General features: G+C 44.5%; 2 protein-coding genes across 3 annotated transcripts in view; both read left to right on the top strand.

Moving 5' to 3' along the window:
* cfap61 (cilia and flagella associated protein 61) overlaps positions 1 to 7597 on the top strand; it is a 49402-nt gene extending 41805 nt beyond the window's left edge. For both annotated transcript variants that reach the window (XM_041865828.2, XM_041865827.2), the window contains 6 exons: positions 787 to 1100; positions 1369 to 1696; positions 2751 to 2830; positions 3090 to 3295; positions 5114 to 5210; positions 5401 to 7597. In XM_041865828.2, the coding sequence (XP_041721762.2) occupies positions 787 to 1100; positions 1369 to 1696; positions 2751 to 2830; positions 3090 to 3295; positions 5114 to 5210; positions 5401 to 5601 (1226 nt within the window). In that variant the 3' untranslated portion in view covers positions 5602 to 7597. The remainder of the gene's footprint in view (positions 1 to 786; positions 1101 to 1368; positions 1697 to 2750; positions 2831 to 3089; positions 3296 to 5113; positions 5211 to 5400) is intronic.
* Positions 7598 to 7761: 164 nt separating this feature from the next.
* LOC121552340 (insulinoma-associated protein 1a-like) lies at positions 7762 to 10364 on the top strand. The gene has a single exon (XM_041865188.2). The coding sequence runs from the start codon at positions 8140 to 8142 to the stop codon at positions 9514 to 9516; it is 1377 nt and encodes a 458-aa protein (XP_041721122.2). The 5' UTR covers positions 7762 to 8139; the 3' UTR covers positions 9517 to 10364.
* The last annotated feature ends 8848 nt before the right edge of the window (positions 10365 to 19212 follow it).

The following is a 19212-nucleotide window of genomic DNA, read 5'->3' as shown; positions in this document are numbered from 1 at the left end:
ATGGTCCTCAGTAGTGGCAGTGCTGTCCACTTCAGCACCATGGACAGAGACAGAAAAACAAAGCCGTGACTAACAGTGGTGTGCTTCAATGAACAGCTTTACTTCTACATAAATGCATCAACTTCACGCTTGCAGTCCTTATAAACATGATTACAAAATTTGGGATGATCTCTATTGTATTTTTTCAACCAGAATGATGCTAACTTGAATGCTTACTATTATACAATTCTTCTCCTTTTTCCCCAAAAAAATAGTAGTTCTTTTTTATATATAGGCCTTAGAAATGCACAATATCTACATTACTGTCTCCCAAATCAACTGGAATGCTGCAGCCATGGTTGTTATTCCCATTTAGGATAATAAGCCCAAGGTTAGGGATGGCTAGCTCGAGGAGAAAGCGGCCACTTCCATAACCTGTGCATCAAAGGACATATTCACTGAAGGCTAAACAAATGTAAATCCTCCTATCACCATCATCAGTGAGTTTGCGTCATCAGAGCATGTCATAGAGAGGCTAAGCTGTAAGAATTCAGAGGTCACTCAAATAGATGCTCTCATCTCATCCCTCCTCCACAGCTCTTCACTGACAAAGAGAAGATTAGTCAGTCTTTGTGTGGTTGCCTTGCCCCCTTGTTGCCAAGTGACCTGACCTTCTCCATCCACATAGCATCTGAGTAATTTGAGAAGGCTGGCTGTAATACATTTCAACCAATCCTCCTCTTGTGATTGTCAATTGCATCAATCTATTCTTTATTGGAATGTCTTGTTTTTATTGCGGCACTACAGGTAATGCCATAGTGTACGGCAACACCATTGATGTGTACACCTGTGTGGAGACTCTGTTATGCCTGGATGTCCAAGGCTATCGCATCCACCTGGTCCATCTGCCCACCACGGAGGGCTCCAGCTGCAGCCCCAGCCCCAGCTCCTGCTTCAGCAACCCCACAGTGGAGAAGGCCATGAAGAAGGCCTTGGAGAAGAGTGGGGTCCATGTCCACCACAACTGCTTGCTGGCCCAGATGAATGACGGACAGAACTCTGAGCCAATCACCTCCTTGTCCTTCACCAGTGACAGTCAGCGTCTCTGGCTGGAGTGCTCTGTAAGTCCAAATCACCAGCTCTGAGAGAAAAGAGGGGCTCTAACTAGGGTGCAGTAACCTCATACTTGATTCAGTGAATTGTGTAACAAATCTCTAAAATGGATTGTATATCAGTGGTCTTGTGGGTGTCAATCATTTTTGGTCTCTTACTGTCCATTTTAATTGTGGATTTCATTTTCGTATGAGCAGAGTATAATAGCTGGTATCAGGATAATTTTTTGTAGAAATGTAGTAAAACTGCCTAACCGTCCTTGATTTCTCCCTGTAGGTCTTTATGAACCTCTCCTCCAAAGGGGTGGACTATGATGCCTTTAAGACCATCAACGACGCCTGTCTGGTGTACGACGGCCGACTGGTCATAGACACCACATTCCATACCAACGACTCCACCATCCGCGCCGCCGGGCCCCTCACCAAATTTTCCCGGCGCTATCATGCAGACCAGTGGTCCCACTCCAGCTTCAACTCTAGGGAGGTGGGCCAGGAGCTGGCTGCTGCACTGCTGCCCTTCTTCGACCCCACGCTGGAGCCGGCCATCAACCCTCCAGCCGACCTGGACCGCCTCATCCCCATCTACACACAGGCCAAGATCCAAGGTCTGCTGCCATCCAACACAGAAATAGCCAGAGAAATGATCTTCATCCATGTGTTATAGTTAAGCAATAAGGCCCGAGGGAATGTGGAATATGGACAGTAGGATTGTTCTTAAGCACGACGCAACACGGAGTGCCTGGATACAGCCCTTAGCCGTGGTATATTGACCATATATCACAAACCCCAGAGGTGCCTTATTGCTATTATAAACTGGTTACCAACGTAATTAGAACAGTAAAAATTATATTTTTGTCATACTTTCAGCCACTCAGCATTCAGGGCTCCAACCACCCAGTTTATAATTCTGATTGAGTCATAATTCTCTTGTCTTTTTTTCTATCACTGTTGATTTATTCAAAACCCAAACGGTAGCACATTGTATATCCTATTATGCAATGTCTGTTCAGGAGAATGTACTCCATCTCACATTTGTATGTAATGCTACATTGTTCCCTGGTAATGGAATCTCTGAGCTACTCAATTGTTTCTCATTTTACTGTGTTTGATAATCAAACAACAATGAACCGTAACAATGGCCGATTCTGTATTTGTTTAGTCACAGGGTTAACAAGGTAATGTCAAGAGGTGTGCTCACAATACAACCACTTCTCTTTGTCCGTTTCTAACTAATTCAATAGCTTTGAACTTTTTTTCCTAGTGGTAGAAATGCATAGAAATAACCAGAGAAATTATCTTCATCCATGTGTTATAGTTAAGCAATGACCAGGTATTTCACTGCATATTCTACAGCATTGTCTGTTAAACTGTGGTAGTTATCCACACATATAAAATTATGTTCATTTGAAAATACATAGAGTACTGTAAGTATTTATTGCTCATCAAGTTACCATGTGTTTTTATAAATATTAGACTAATTAGGTATTTCAGAGCATCCCACAGTTGGAAACATTATTTTCAGCTCACTGTAAGCAAGACATTTCTGTGACTTGGAGTCATGCCTGGGTTTTCATTGTTTATTGGCATCAGTAAACCCATAAAACCCTGTTTAGCTGTTCTATCTGCTTTTAACATCTGTACACACTGTTTTGTACCAAGGTGGGAGACTGCCAGGAGGATACTGTTATCTCCATGCTACCAAACCAGAGCAAAGGCCATCTGCAGTTCACCCTGTAGAAGTAGGTGCCATTTTAAATGCTCACTAGAAGGTGCATGGCTTGATTATTTTGTCACATAAGTATGCATTTGTCTTTGTGACTTTATTTAACTGCTCATTTTGTCACATAAGTATGCATTTGTCTTTGTGACTTTATTTAACTGCTCATTTTGCAAAGCAAGATCTGAAAAAGATGGGGATTATTTTTCCAAGTTCTCATACAAATTGTGATGTTAACAACAATACTGAAATCTCAGTCTGATTTGTCCTATTCTCCCCAGGGCAGAGAGATCCTGACTGGCCGCATTGAGACTGGCAACTACTTCCACCTGCACCTGAACCAGTACGACATGGTGGAGACCATCACCTGTCTGTCACTGAAGCCCTTCCCGGTCTCCAACTACCTGTGTCTCTATGGGAAACATGAGCTGCTGCTCAACCACCTATGTTCCCGTTATGATGAAGGGCTGGTTCATGACCTCTACAGGTAGCTAGTTGCTGGGGTTGTTTACATTACAGCACACTACAGAGAGGAGAGGGAGGGAGTGGGGAGATTCAGGTCACTGGAAAGTATGTGGACACTCCTTCAAATTAGTGGATTCGGCTATTTCAGCCACACCCGTTGCTGACAGGTGTATAAAATCGAGCACACCGCCATGCAATCTCCATAGACAAACATTGGCAGTAGAAGGGCCTTACTGAAGAGCTCAGTGACTTTCAACATGGCACCGTCATAGGATGCCACCTTTCCAACAAGTCAGTTCGTCAAATTTCTGCCCTGCTAGAGCTGCCCGGTCAACAGTAAGTGCTGTTATTGTGAAGTGGAAATGTCTAGGAGCAACAACGGCTCAGCCGCGAAGTGGTAGGCCACACAAGCTCACAAAACGGGACCACTGAGTGTTGAAGCACGTAGCGAATAAAAATTGTCTGTCCTCGATTGCAACACTCACTACTGAGTTCCAAACTGCCTCTGGAAGCAACGTCAGCACAATAGTTTGTTTGGAGCTTTCATGGCCGAGCAGCCTCACACAAGCCTAAGATCACCATGCGCAATGCCAAGTGTCGGCTGGAGTGGTGCAAAGCTCGCCGCCATTGGACTCTGGAGCAGTGGAAACACGTTCTCTGGAGTGATGAATCACGCTTCACCATCTGGCAGTCCAACGGACAAATGTGGGTTTGGAGGATGCCAGGAGAACGCTACCTGTCCTAATGCATAGTGCCAACTGTAAAGTTTGGTGGAGGAGGAATAATGGTCTGGGGCTGTTTTTCATGGTTCGGGCTAGGCCCCTTAGTTCCACTGAAGGGAAATCTTAACGCTACAGCATACAATGACATTCTAGACAATTCTGTGCTTCCAACTTTGTGGCAATAGTTTGGGGAAGGCCCTTTCCTGTTTCAGCATGACAATGCCCCCATGCACAAAGTGAGGTCCATACAGAAATGGTTTGTCGAGATCAGTGTGGAAGAACTTGACTGGCCTGCACAGAGCCTTGACCTCAACCCCATCAGACACCTTTAGGAAGAATTGGAACGCCGACTGCGAGCCAGTCCTAATCGCCCAACATCAGTGCCCGACCTCATTAATGCTCTTGTGGCTGAATGGAAGCAAGTCCCCGCAGCAATGTTCCAACATCTAGTGGAAAGCCTTCCTAGAAGAGTGGAGGCTGTTATAGCAGCAAAGGGGGGACCAACTCTATATTAATGCCCATGATTTTGGAATGATGTTTGACGAGCAAGTGTCCACATACTGGCCATGTAGTGTACAGTTACATTTCAAATGTTTATAGACAATACCAGTATGGTATAGAAAAAATGTAAAGTCTTAATGTAAATCTGCATTCTGAGTAGGCAGCGCTCACAGAAGAAGTATGTCTTCAAGACACTGTTCCCTGTCAGTGTTTCCTGGTAGGTTAGCGTTTGGAGATCTGTGTTTGAGTGACCTCGTTTCTGATGTTTCAACACGAGCGACCCCCAGATATAGGAGCCATTGTCCCTGGGTCTAATCTGTTTATGCAGGTCCCCAATCTGCTTCTTCTGCTCTGTGGAGGAGGTTAGCTACCCTGCCGTGGTCATAAGGCTCTCTAACACCGACTACATCTGGATTAATCACTGGCCCTTGTCATAGCTCCGAATGAGGCCACTCTCAATCTCATTATTGGAGCTGACTGAACACATCATCAACTGTTAAAATAATGAATTGACCATGCTGTTGCTGTTCTGTCAGGGGTTGTTAGATGAACACACTAAATGTGTGTGCGTGTGTGTGTGTGCGTGTGTGTGTGTGTGTGTGTGTGTGGGGGGGTAGTTATTTCAGGGAGAAATGGTGCCTGGCGATATATCATGATCGCTTTGCAGACTTTGAGCAGGAAATGCACCAGATAATGGAATCAACTAAATTGCAGGTTGGATTTCTCTCATCTTTCTCGATTCACATTCATACAGATAAAGTGTTGTAAGTTTTAGTGTTTGTGGAGCTTTTCATTTGCATGACTGTTTGTCTACCAATACTATTTGTCATTGTTAGGGTCATTTTCGAGGGGGGAGGTCAAATAGAAAGGACAATTTTAACGAAGGCCTTCTCTCTTTCTCCAGGACCACAATGATCTGTCCATTTCAGAGCTCGTTCAGAGGATGATGGATGAGAAGCTGAACATTATTGAGGAACCAAACGTGTTTCTCAAGAAGGTGTATGAAACAAGTGGGGGATTGGCTTCCCTCAAGACCAGCACTCTGAATTACCTGAGGTACAACAGGTACCACCTGACTATGTATGCCCAGCCTGGACTACTGTAACTGCTCCTCCATGTTATCTTACCTCAACCCACATTTTCAATTCAATATTTATCACATAGAAATATTCCATTGTTTTTTTATTTAACTAAAACGTTGTAGAATCATCCAACTGTAGTAAAAACATTTACATTCAATTGAGTTAATTTGAACAGAAAATACCATAGCCAATGTTTTTAATAAATGTACTTGTGATTTTAGATAGACAAGAATATTAGACTATGTACACACTTTTAGCACGAACACAAACTCAAACTTTTTGTTGTCTTAATTTTATGAGAAGGTAAAGTTGACTGACTTGAGAAAACAGAGAAAACAAAACAATCCTCAAATAAATATTATCATTAAGTGTTATAATAAAGTGACAACGAATTGTCAAATTCAGCTTTCTCGCATAAGAAGTTAACATCTAGTCCTACTTGTAATTGTAACTGCAAAGGTTATTGGGATGACTGAAACAACCTAGGCCTAGATGAAAGTGGATTTAGTGAGTGCGAGGAGGGGTTCTATATTCTACAGCTGTATGGTAATGAGGCTCAAATCTTCACTGCCTCTATGCGCAGAACACAGCAATGAACAAATAGCCGCACACGCGCCTCAAGGTATGGGATCCTTTAAGCGATTATCAAATAGCTCGGTAAGATAAACGTTAATTGGTAGAATGAGAATATATGAATCTATGAAATTACATGGATCAGTGACACCCAATGATTTGTGTCATCCCCTGGCTATTGAATAATTAGCCATTTTAATGCAAACAATTTCCCAGAGGAAGGCCATTTTAAAAAGTGTTTGAAAACATGGTATTCTAACATGACCTATAGGCCTATAATATACGCCTAATTATAGGCATATAGGTCATGTTAAAATAACATATTTTCAAACACTTTTTTAAGAGTTCACCTACTGAAAATAATCTTACATTATTATTTGCATCATTGTTTGGGCCTTGGCTAATTTATTTTTTCCCTAACTGTAAATTAAATCTTCCAGATTTGTGTGATTGTTTTAATTCGTAGCCTACTACGTGTGCTTTGATTCTTAATTATGTTGGGGATATTTATTATTCAACCTCAAAGGAGATTTTGCCTCGACATATTTTCTGTTTCTTGAATTAGGTATATTGAGAATTAAAAAAGGAAACTTTCAGAATAGGGCAAATTGATCATCAATAATTTAACGTAGCCCTATTTCAGATTATTTTGAGCAACTTTATAGTGATATACATGTATATGCCTATTAATAACCAGAGGCCTATGCCATTCAAGTATCGCATAAAGAAATATCGTATTGGGTGAAATTCTGTCAACAGACACAAAAAGACTTGCTAGACATCTGGCATGTGGTTTATTGCACACATTATTATGGAATGAAATCTTGACGCATTAGCCAAACTAGACAAGTCTTCTCATTCCTCGCCATGGTGGTGGATAGCCTACAGGCTATATTTTAGAGATGGGATATGACCCTGAAGGAATTGGGTTTGACTGTTTTTAACGGAGAGAAAATCATGGTATGGCCCATTTGGAGACTGTCCGCTTTGTCCAAACCACACTGATTACGCACAGCACGCGCCGACAGTATCTCTTGGCCAGATTGCTTTGTTGCCCGTTTTACGGTGCAATTTCCTTTTCAATCACAAGCGGGATACAGCTTGCAAAAGCACGGCCATTGTAATGCAAAGCAGGGAACCCTGTTTCATTAATTATGTATGCGTAAAATGACTGATTCATATGTCCAGAGTTCAGCTGTCGTATCCAACACATGTCGTTTTATGTTTTTTATTTTTTTTATATATAAATATTTGCTTGTTTGGTTTTTTTTAATTTGGTGTTTTAATGGAATAGGCTATATTTATAACTTTGTATAGGTTTAACAATTTGCCGATTTGCTTTAGCCTTAGTATTCTGCAATTGAAGCAGACTAAAACATGCAACTCAGCAATGTGTGTGTGTCTGCACAGAAGATAATATTTTGGGTAGGCCAACTAATAAATAACACCAACCACAACCATCTTTGTCATTGTCCGTTAAATCAGCCCCCCCTCTCATGAAGGAGGCACACAAAGCCGAGGCACGTGTGCATTTCTATGCAAACTCATCAGACCGTAAAAGGAGGACGTTCCCGGCGTGTGCCTTCGATGGGACGAGGTGAGGCGGGGACAATGCGCGCATAGTAATATAACAAAAAACTCAGGTACATCTGCTTAGCAAGCTGCAAATCCTCCTACATTTCCACCCGAAACCAAGCCCCTCTCTCCACCCTCCCAAACCCACTCAGCAAATCCATAGGGATCTTAGTTCCATCTGATTGGTTGGGGATGAGGCAACAAGGGGCGAGAACAATGTCATAATTTCCCCTTAAAACGAGTGCAGCTATGTCGTGATGAAAGCATCTCGGGAAGAGAACGAATCAATAGCAGCCAGGGGAACGGTGAAAAATCAGTGTCCGATGTGTCTGTAATAATAACCTGAACCTGGATTTGATTTCAACATAATCTGTGCGTTAAAAGGGCCTTAATCTGTTCAGTCCATCGCAAAAATGCCAAGAGGATTTTTAGTGAAAAGGAACAAGAAACCAAACCCTGTGTTTTACAGGGTCCGCTCTGATGAAAAGGAGCAGAGACAACATATACAAGCTTTCGCATCCTTCACTGAGCGCGCAGCTGCAGCATCCCGGTTCTGCGAGGCATCAGCCACAGCAGCAGCCACCGGACAAGATGCTAAACCCGTTCAGTTTGGGAACTCGGAGGCAGTGTACCAGGCGCTTTACACCCCCACCCGGCCAGTCAGTAAGGACCATGAACAGGGATATTGTGAGAGACATTTCAATCTCGGCTCACCGGTGTTTGCTGAATCCTTTCCCACACCTGCAGCGCTTACCACTTTAGATCCCCTCTTTTCCCCGGTGGACCTAAAAATCGGTACCAGTAACAGCAACCGGACCGGGACAACCACGAACCCAATCCTACCCGCTGTCACCGGGAATGGCACCAAAAGGCCTTCAAGCGACACCGAGCGTAAAAACAAGCCTCCATCGAAAAAAAACAAAGCTATCAAGAAACTACATTTCGAAGACGAGATGACCACATCACCCGTGCTTGGGCTCAAAATTAAAGAGGCGCCCGTCGACCAAAAACCCAGACCACAACCGGCAGCAGGTGACAAGCCCCTCGGTGAGTTCGTCTGTCAACTGTGCAGAGAAGCATATGGCGACCCGTTCGCGCTGGCCCAGCATAAGTGTTCCAGGATAGTGAGGGTTGAGTACAAATGCCCTGAATGTGATAAGGTTTTCAGCTGCCCGGCAAACCTAGCCTCCCACAGGCGCTGGCACAAACCAAGACCCCAGAATACCGCGTCAATATCTGGTGCACAAAATATTAAATCAGAGAGTGATAAGATGCCCGCGCTCGACAAGGCTGTCTCTGATGAAATAAAGGGCCGGAGAGATAGAGACACACCCAGCCCCGGGCTGTCAGAGTCGGGATCAGTTGGATCAGAGGAGGGTCTCTGTGATTGTCATCACTGTGGGAAAAAGTTTAAACGCCAGGCATACCTAAGAAAGCACATCCTATCTCAACATGCCACAGCTTCCCACAATACCAGCAGTGAGGTCCACGATGCCTATCCCTTATCCCAAAACGAAGGAAAGCCAAGTGACAAAACTCCAAGCCACGCACCATTGAATCTGAGTTCCTCAGGGTGCCACCTGTGCCCTGTTTGTGGAGAGAACTTTCCCAACAGAGTCAACCAGGAGAGGCACATCCGTCTCCTCCACTCCTCGCAGGTCTACCCATGCAAATATTGCCCTGCAATGTTCTACAGTTCTCCGGGACTTACACGGCACATCAACAAATGTCATCCCTCAGAAAACAGGCAGGTTATACTCCTTCAGATGCCTGTGCGACCAGCCTGTTAAACTGAGAATATACTTGTGCCTTTACGGGTGGACGTCATATGCTTGACGTTTGACTCCGACCTCAACCACTGCATTTAATAATAGGGGATTTCAAATCCTGTTTGGAGCTTGAATTCTATATTTTTCAGACTCATCTTAGTTTATCTAAAGTACGTAAAGCATTAGACTGTTAACTTATTTTTCTAGGATCTCTGCACAAGTGCTATTGCATTAGCTTCTAGACCTAAGAAAGGGATATCCTAGCTGTACTGTTGTCATAAAATGGCCTTTTAATTCACAGGCTGTAAATGTATCTATCACTTTATTAGCTTGTGAATCTGTGGACATTCAATTTTAGCTTTGTCTCTGAACATAATACAGTTTGAATGGTTTGCCCTAGTGTAGCCATCAATGCCTTTTGGATTAGAGCTTTTGTACACTCCTGCTGTAAAACTGCCTTAATTTATATGTCGAATAATGATTGTTTTTAATATCTTATTTATCATTGGCCAGATATTGTATCATTATTGTTATTTTACACAATGTATTGCCAGTATACTACACATAAAACCATCATGAATATTTTCTATTTATTTATTTATTGAATTGATCTTATGTAAATTATTGTTTTATGTGATTTATGTGTGACTTATTCATGTATATTTTCATGCCATAGCCAAATTATCCTTTCCACGTATTTATTTCAAGTTTACATAGATACTGAGGATGGACCCTGAGCTTTTAAAACATTCTCCTCAATGCAATCATGTTTTTTTGCTCTGATTGTTTTGTAACTATTAGCTCTTACCGCGTGTGTATGTTTCTGCAGTATTTGCTATATGTCTAAATAATAAAAGCAAAAAAATCTATATTGTTTGACTAACTTGGATCCAAAAAAATTCAGTTTTCTGACCTGAACTTGTAGCTTTAGGATCATGCAGCCATGGTGGTGGTGTTAAGACCATATTGTCATGGTGTATTTCACTATTGTCAGAAAGTAACTGGACATGGCCTGGTCTTGGCCCTGCATGGTCAGTCAGTGAGGGAGTACAGGGCAGTGCAGGTGTTCAGCAGGTGGACACACTTTGGTGAAGTTTGTTTTGGCTGTCTTCCTAAAAGGCTACCCCTCACCACATTGACTCTGTGACTCAGGCTATCATCCTCACACCGGAGGCAGCCTCCATTAGCGATATCCCATAGCCCAGCAGCACAGAGCAGACCAACAGGAAGCAGAGATGGCACTAGTACACCAGAGAGTGGTGTTTATTTTCTCACTGCATCCAGTGGAGGCTGCTGAGGGGAGGATGGCTCATAATAATGGCTGAAATGGAGTCAATGGAATGGTATCAAACACATGTTTTGGATAGCATTCCATTCACTCCATTCCAACCATTAGACTCCACTCTAGCTGTTATTATGAGCCGTCCTCCCCTCAGCAGCCTCCACTGACTGCATCCCATCACATAGTGCAGCATGGCAGAGTATAGTATGCTAGCTGCTGTCACTCTAGGGCTCATTAGAAGTCACATACATGTTTAAGATATTATCAGACGTTTCGTTTGTTGTAATAATCCTTCAGTCCATGCAACTAAAATCCACATAATATTAATGATGTAATGACACTGTAACTGGCTTAGTGATGATGCTGAGTATAATGCTTAAAAAGGGAAAAACTTTTTTATTTTTATTACAACTAAAGGGTAAGAACAATTCAGAAAGCATACCCCTGCATGGTTTAGTATGTCTCAATAGCTGAGCATGTCTGTACAGCTCACACTACGTCTCACAGTCACCTGGGCTGCACCTGGTTCTCCATGGCAACCAGATCTCTGGAGGAGTAGAAAGGTGTGACAGCCGGGCCAGCCACACCCTTACACAGTAACTGCTGCTGGTGGTAGAGGACTGCAAGCTGTCAATCACACATAGGATGCTCAATGTCACTCAGAGTGGCATGGTCAGGAACTTAAGGCATGGCAATATCAGCTTGGAAATAATGACAACCCCCCAAAAATTGATACAGTAAGAAATGACAATGGATATACCACTGAGAATTGAAAAGGTTCCTCCTGGAACGGGTAAATGTAAGCTCGTTTGTTGGTGGGCCGTTAAGAATTTTCAATTTACTTTTGCTAATTACAAAAATAATTGTACTGATGTTCTGAGGGTTAGAGACAGGGAGTTTGTGGTAAAACATGTTGGAAATTCTTGGGCTCTCTTGGACTCTCTTTTGTTTTTAAACACTGAAGAGGAAATGTCCTCAACTGCACTTCACAAACGATCTGCGGTGACCACAAAATATGTCCTCACTAACCTCAAAACTTTCCTTTAGTTCCCCTGAACCTCACACGGTGATGGCCTGGCCAACAGTCCTGAAGCACCTCCAGCCCACACCACCACACACACACTCACGCTTCCGCGCGGCAGGCAGTACGGTGCATCAAGTTTGAAACCAACTGGCTCCTGAACAGCTTCTATCCCCAAGCCATAAGACTGCTATATTTGCACTGTCTCTATGCACACTCACAGAAATCTACAAACTCACACACACTGACACTCCAACACACACATAACATGCAGACACATTTATACTGACTCGACACACACACACACACGCACACACTCACACACACACATTTCACACACACACACTCACATAAAATCATCATATACACTGATTCTACTATGTTCATCATATATCCTGATGCCTAGTCACCTTACCCCTATACATATCTACCTCTATCACTCCAGTATACCTGCACATTGTTTATATAGTATTGGAACTGATCCTGTATATAGATTCTTACTTTCTCCTGTTCTTCTTATTTCTTATTTTAATTTCTCGTGTTTCTGTTCTACCTTGTTATTTTTAGTATTAATTTGTTATTGATTACTGCATTGTTGGGTTTGGAGCTTGCAAGGAAGGCATTTCACTGTACTTGTGCACGTGACATTAAAACTTGAAACACACACACACACCTCCTCCTCCCGGTGGGTATCCCAGACAGGTGTACGGCAGACAGGCAGCTGGGGAGCGGGCCAAAGATAAGATCTCCAGATAAAGCCTTTCACACCAACAGTACCGGCTGCTGCAGTATAATGGAGCTGTGGCAGTCTAGTTCTACGCCACAAAAATAAAGAAAAATGGGGTAAAGGGAAAACGCATAGCGTTGGCAAATAGATATAAGCTTTAATAGTGTACCATTCAAATATGACAGCCAATCTGAACTCCATCGAAGGAGAGAGCAGAGAGTCTGTGTTAATATAACAGGAAGTATACTGTATACACACTACATTGCCAAAAGTATGTGGACAACTGCACCTAGAACATCTCATTCCAAAATCATGGGCATTCAAATGGAGTTGGTCCCCCCTTTGCTGCTATAACAGCCTCCACTCTTCTGCGATGGCTTTCCACTAGATGTTGGAACATTGCTGCGGAGAATTGCTTCCATTCAGCCACAAGAACATTAGTGAGGTCGGGCACTGATGTTGGGCGATTAGGCCTGGCTCGCAGTTGACGTTCCAATTAATCCCAAAGGTGTTCGATGTGGTTGAGGTCAGGGCTCTGTGCAGGCCAGTCAAGTTCTTCCACAACGATCTCGACAAACCATTTCTGTATGGACCTCGCTTTGTGCACGGGGGCCATTGTCATGCTGAAACAGGAAAGGGCATTCCCCAAACTGTTGCCACAAAGTTGGAAGCACAGAATCGTCTAGAATGTCATTGTATTCTGTAGCGTTTCAATTTCCCTTCACTGGAACTAAGGGGCCTAGCCCGAACCATGAAAAACAGCCCCAGACCATTATTCCTCCTCCACCAAACTTTACAGTTGGCGCTGTGCATTAGGGCAGGTAGCGTTCTCCTGGCATCCTCCAAACACAGATTTGTCCATCGGACTGCCAGATGGTGAAGCGTGATTCATCACTCCAGAGAACGCATTTCCACTGGAAATCCAATGGCGTCCAATGGCGGCGAGCTTTACACCACTCCAGCCGACGCTTGGTATTGTGCATGGTGATCTTAGGCTTGTGTGCGGCTGCTCGGCCATGGAAACCCATTTCATGACGCTCCAGACAAACAGTTATTGTGCTGACGTTGCTTCCAGAGGCAGTTTGGAACTCGGTAGTGAGTGTTGCAACCGAGGACAGACAATTTTTACTCCCTACATGCTTCAGCACTCGGCGGTCCCATTCTGTGAGCTTGTGTGGCCCACCACCACTTTGCAGCTGAGCCGTTGTTGTTCCTAGACGTTTCCACTTCACAATAACAATACTTACAGTTGACCAGGCAGAAATTTGACGAACTGACTTGTTGGAAAGGCGGCATCCTATGACGGTGCCACGTCGAAGGTCACTGAGCTCTTCAGTAAGGCCATTCTACTTCCAATGTTTGTCTAAGGAGATTGCATGGCGGTGTGCTCGATTGTATACACCTGTTTGCAATGGGTGTGGCTGAAATAGCCAAATCCACTATTTTGAAGGGATGTCCACATACTTTCGTATATATAGTGTAACTTGGCACTACTGACTCTGTAATTAACTAGGAATGGTTCAGTGCTAAAGAGCTGATACCTCAGTCTGGTTGCCATGACTTTGTGTGTGTGTTGTCTGTAAGTGTTCATGACAGATGCTTCCCAGTCAGTATCCGAAGGCAGTTCTACCCCTCTCTGGTCCGGTTCAAACACACCTTCATTTTGTCATGTGAGCTGACTTGATATCTCACATTAAAGCAACACAGAGTTATTACATTTGCCTGATGTAATCAGACATCCAGCAGAGTCTAATACAGTTAACCAGACCTGGGGAGTAGTGTTACATGGTAGGACGTGTTGTTCTCTGTGTGAGGGCGCACGTGTGCACACACACAAAGATGGTCTATTACACCTGCCCTTTGCTTGTCAGCCACACCCACACCCACAATTTCCTCTCCTCTCTTTTGTATTCACATCCTCCCTCTACTTATCAACTGCCATCCATCCATCTATCCATCCCTCCTGAAAAAAAAGGACAAGTGAACAGGCAGTCTTTCAGCTTAGTCCACAGCAGTGTGCAGCACAGCGCGTGCCTTCTCTTATCTGTACCGCTCAGAGATAAAGAAAAAATAAGAAAAGTAAACTCTCCCCCTGGACTCTCTCCCCCTGGGCTCTCTCCCCCTGGGCTCTCTCCCCCTGGACTCTCTCCCCCTGCAACGCCAGGGTTGTGGGTTCGTTTCCCACGGGGGGCCAGTATGAAAATGTATGCACTCACTAACTGTAAGTCGCTCTGGATAAGAGCGTCGACTAAAATGTAAATGTAAATGTTAGGAACCGATATATCGGCAAAAAAAATGTCCTGCAAATATCGCTGCTCATACAGGAGTAAGAAAGTCCTAGACAGTTTGTGGGAAAAAAATAATCTATTTTCATGTACATTCTTATTCTATTTTCATCTATCAGGGGATGCTGCAGTACCCTCAGCACCCCTACTTCCTGCAGCTATGCACACACACGCACACACAACTTTACAGGTTTTTGGTTACCCCTCTTTCTCTCCCTCCCTGTGCTGTTTAGTATTCCAGTTCATGAAAGGTCAATAGAGGTTAGAACAGGGTTTCTCAATGCCTCTCCAGGAAGTAGCAGTATAATTATGCAAATAGCCCTGGCTCCCCTCTATTCCAGCCAGTGTGCTGGTCTGGCCGGCCCTCTGCTCTGCGAGCCTGTGAAGATGATCCACTGACACGCATACACACATTCATACACAAACACACTGGCAGGCACACACACACACGCGCACGCACAGTACACACTCACACATAGAGAACACACTTATACAGTACACACTCATACACACACACACAGACATTGCACCTGCACACACACTTACCAATACAAACATGTCATATAATAATAATATGCCATTTAGCAGACGCTTTTATCCAAAGCGACCTACAGTCATTAATGCTGCATACATGTTTTTTTTTTTTTGTGTATGGGTGGTCCCGGGGATCAAACCCACTACCTTGGTGTTACAAGCACCGTGCTCTACCAGCTGAGCTACAGAGGACTATGACAAAACACCCAACAGTACCAATACTGATTTTATTATTGGTTCATTGAATCTGTGTAAATTCAATAACAATAACAAATCTAATAGCTTTTATGGCTTTGATGTCAGTTTTTTGGTCATGTGATGTGAGCGTACATGGGGAATGTAAACAGGTGACAGACAATGTCCAATGTCAGGTTGCCCTTACACAAAAAACACATGAAAGAATCACATGTGAAACATTTACCATGTAAAAAGAAAAACAAGAATATTGACATATTATAAGTTATTTTTCACATGTGAAATTTTTACGAGTCAGACACGTGATATTTGGACACGTGTGACTTTTCACATGAATTTTTCGCATGTGAACAAATTACGTGAAAAATAGACCATGACCGACTCATGTCCACTACACTTTCACATGTGCATTTTCACATTTTAATGTCAATTTTAACTAGGGCTGTCAAACGATTCCAAAATGTAATTGAGCTTATCAAAGGATTTGCTGTGATTAATCACAATTAAGCACAAATTCAGAATTTGCTCAAATTGAGCTGTAATCTAAGATGATTTATACAAAAAGCATTACAAGAATATTGACGTCTTGATTTTGTCCAAAGTAACGGTTAGCAAAATCTGGTAAATTGATAAACACACTTTCTTTAACCTCAATGTCAGCTTGTTTTGACATTGCATTGTTGTTTTTACCTGTATAGGTTATGTATTTTGGATGTATTCAGTATATTTTGAACAAAACAAAATGTACTTTCAGACAATGTGTTTAAAAAATAAAGTGCACTAAAATTACATAATGTTAACTTGAGTTAACTGATTTACTCAGTTCATTTTTGTCACGCCCTGGCTCTGGGGACACTGTTATGTTGAGCCAGGGTGTGTAGTTCTATGTTCTTTATTTCTATGTTGGCCTGAGTGACTCCCAATCAGAGGCAACGAGTGTCAGCTGTTTGCTGGTTGTCTCTGATTGGGAGCTATATTTAAACTGTCGGATTTTCCTTTGTGTTTTGTGGGTTCTTGTTTCTAGTTGGTTGTGTTTAACCGTGTACTGTCACGTTACCGTCTTTTGTTGTTTTGATCACGTTTCGCTAATAAATGAGTATGTTTGCCTGCAACGCTGCGCCTTGGTCTACTCCTTACTCTGACGATCGTGACAGAAGAACCCACCAAGACAGGACCAAGCAGCGTGAAGAGGAGAGAGGATGGACCTGGGATCAGTGGAGTAGGAGTCTCGACTGGGCCAAGCCAAGTGAGGAGCAGAAAGGTTGGACTTTGAAGCAGTGGAGTGAGTGTCTGGCTAGAGACATGGAGACCTGGTCCACGGGTAGGAAAGAACCCCAGAAAATTTTTAGGGGGGGGCTCACGACGTCGGGGAAGCAGGAGGCCGCGATAGAGCGGTCCAACGGGTTGGCAGAGGAGGCCGCCAGGTTACGGGGGCCACTGGTCGAAGAGGGGATGGAAGGTGGAGAGGCACGGCGAGAGGTACTGGGGTGTGTTACCAGTCCGGTCCGGCCCGTTCCAGATCCCGGTGTAGGGCCAGTGGTGTGTGTCCCCAGTACGGTCCGGTCTGTTCCTGCTCCCCGCACCAAGTCTGTGGTGCGTTTCGTCAGCCCTGTCCGGCCCGTTCCTGCTCTCCGCACCAAGTCTGTGGTGCGCGTCGCCAGCCCAGTCCGGCCCATTCCTGCTCCCCGCACCGAGCCTATGGTGCGCGTCGCCAGCCCAGTCCGGCCTGTTCCTGCTCCCCGCACCAAGTCTGTGGTGCGTTTCGTCAGCCCTGTCCGGCCCGTTCCTGCTCTACGCACCAAGTCTGTGGTGCGCGTCGCCAGCCCGGTCCGGCCTGTTCCTGCTCCCCGCACCAAGTCTGTGGTGCGTTTCGTCAGCCCTGTCCGGCCCGTTCCTGCTCTACGCACCAAGTCTGTGGTGCGCGTCGCCAGCCCAGTCCGGCCCATTCCTGCCCCCCGCACCAAGTCTGTGGTGCGTTTCGTCAGCCCTGCCCGGCCCGCTCCTGCTCTCCACACCAGGCCAGTGGTGTGCGTCGTCAGTCCAGCACGGCCCGTGCCTGTTCCACGCACCAAGCCAGGGGTGCGTATCATCAGCCCGGTCCGGCCAGTTGCTACTCCACGCACCAAGCCAGGGGTGCGCATCGTCAGCCCGGTCCGGTCCATTCCTGCTCCACGCACAAGCCAGGGGGTGTATCGTCAGCCCGGTCCGGCCAGTTGCTACTCCACGCACCAAGCCAGGGGTGCGCATCGTCAGCCCGGTCCGGTCCGTTCCTGTTCCACGCACCAAGCCAGGGGTGCGTGTCGTCAGTCCGGCCCGGCCAGCGGGCCAGACCGGACCAGGGGGTACTTTGGGGGGTTGGAGAGGGAGTGGGGATCGGGCCCAGAGCCGGATCCGCCGCCAAGGCGGAGTGCCCACCCGGTCCCTCCCCTGTGGTTAGTTGGCGCGGTCGGAGTCCGCGCCTTTAGGGGGGTACTGTCACGCCCTGGCTCTGGGGACACTGTTATGTTGAGCCAGGGTGTGTAGTTCTATGTTCTTTATTTCTATGTTGGCCTGAGTGACTCCCAATCAGAGGCAACGAGTGTCAGCTGTTTGCTGGTTGTCTCTGATTGGGAGCCATATTTAAACTGTCGGTTTTTCCTTTGTGTTTTGTGGGTTCTTGTTTCTAGTTGGTTGTGTTTAACCGTGTACTGTCACGTTACCGTCTTTTGTTGTTTTGATCACGTTTCGCTAATAAATGAGTATGTTTGCCTGCAACGCTGCGCCTTGGTCTACTCCTTACTCTGACGATCGTGACAATTTTAACATGTTAACAGGACAAATAATGAGACACTGAGAGGCGTGCGCCTGCAGCAGATTTCTTACATGTGAGACTGCAAATGTAATTTTTACATGTGAATGTTTTTTACATGAACTTGCAATTCCACATGTGAACGTGAGTTTTTCACATGAGAAATTTGTTCACATGTGAAACTGCATATCCAATTGAAAGTTTTCAACATGTGAAACCTCAAATTTCACATGTGCAACTGTAATTCACGTGATGTGAAAACATGTTTTTCTTTTCACATGTGGAAAGGTGGTGTTAACATGTGAACTATACATTTAATACATGTGAAAATATGGTTTCACGTGAAATTTAAGCTCAACATGCGAAAACAGCTATTTAACATGTGAAAATTCGATTTTTACATGTTAAACTGCACATTTGACATGTGTTTTTTATGTAAGGGTGGTGACATCAGTGTGGAATGGACTAGACCAGAGCAGAACAAAGACCATGGATGCGTACCAAATGTTACCCTATTCCCTATTTAGTGCACTAGTTTTGACCAACCCCTGATCAAAAGTAGTGCACTATATAGCGAATAGGGTGCCATTTGGGACGCAGAGATGGAGGGTGTGATGATGTTATGCACATAGCCAGACGGACAGGGGGACGGGCATGTACACCACGAGGAGACCAGCTGGGCCTCATGCCAGCTCATGCCGCAGGCTGACACCAGACCAAGTTCAGCCAAGAGTCAAATCACAACTCTCTATAAACTGTAAATAAATGCATTAGTTCATTTAATCCTTTTTATATTGTTGATGTTGGTTGTGTTTAGAATTTGCTATTTTGAAAAAAATATGCAATACACAAATACAAACAGACCTAGTAGAATCCTTAGAGTGC

The sequence above is a fragment of the Coregonus clupeaformis genome, chromosome 36, assembly GCF_020615455.1.
Source record: "Coregonus clupeaformis isolate EN_2021a chromosome 36, ASM2061545v1, whole genome shotgun sequence".
Taxonomy (NCBI): domain Eukaryota; kingdom Metazoa; phylum Chordata; class Actinopteri; order Salmoniformes; family Salmonidae; genus Coregonus; species Coregonus clupeaformis.
Note: the sequence above shows the minus strand (reverse complement) of the source record. Positions and strands in the feature narration are given on the sequence as shown.

Coding starts and splice junctions, on each gene's coding strand:
- LOC121552340 (XM_041865188.2), top strand. CDS start 8,140: ATGCCAAGAGGATTTTTAGTGAAAAGGAACAAGAAACCAAACCCTGTG.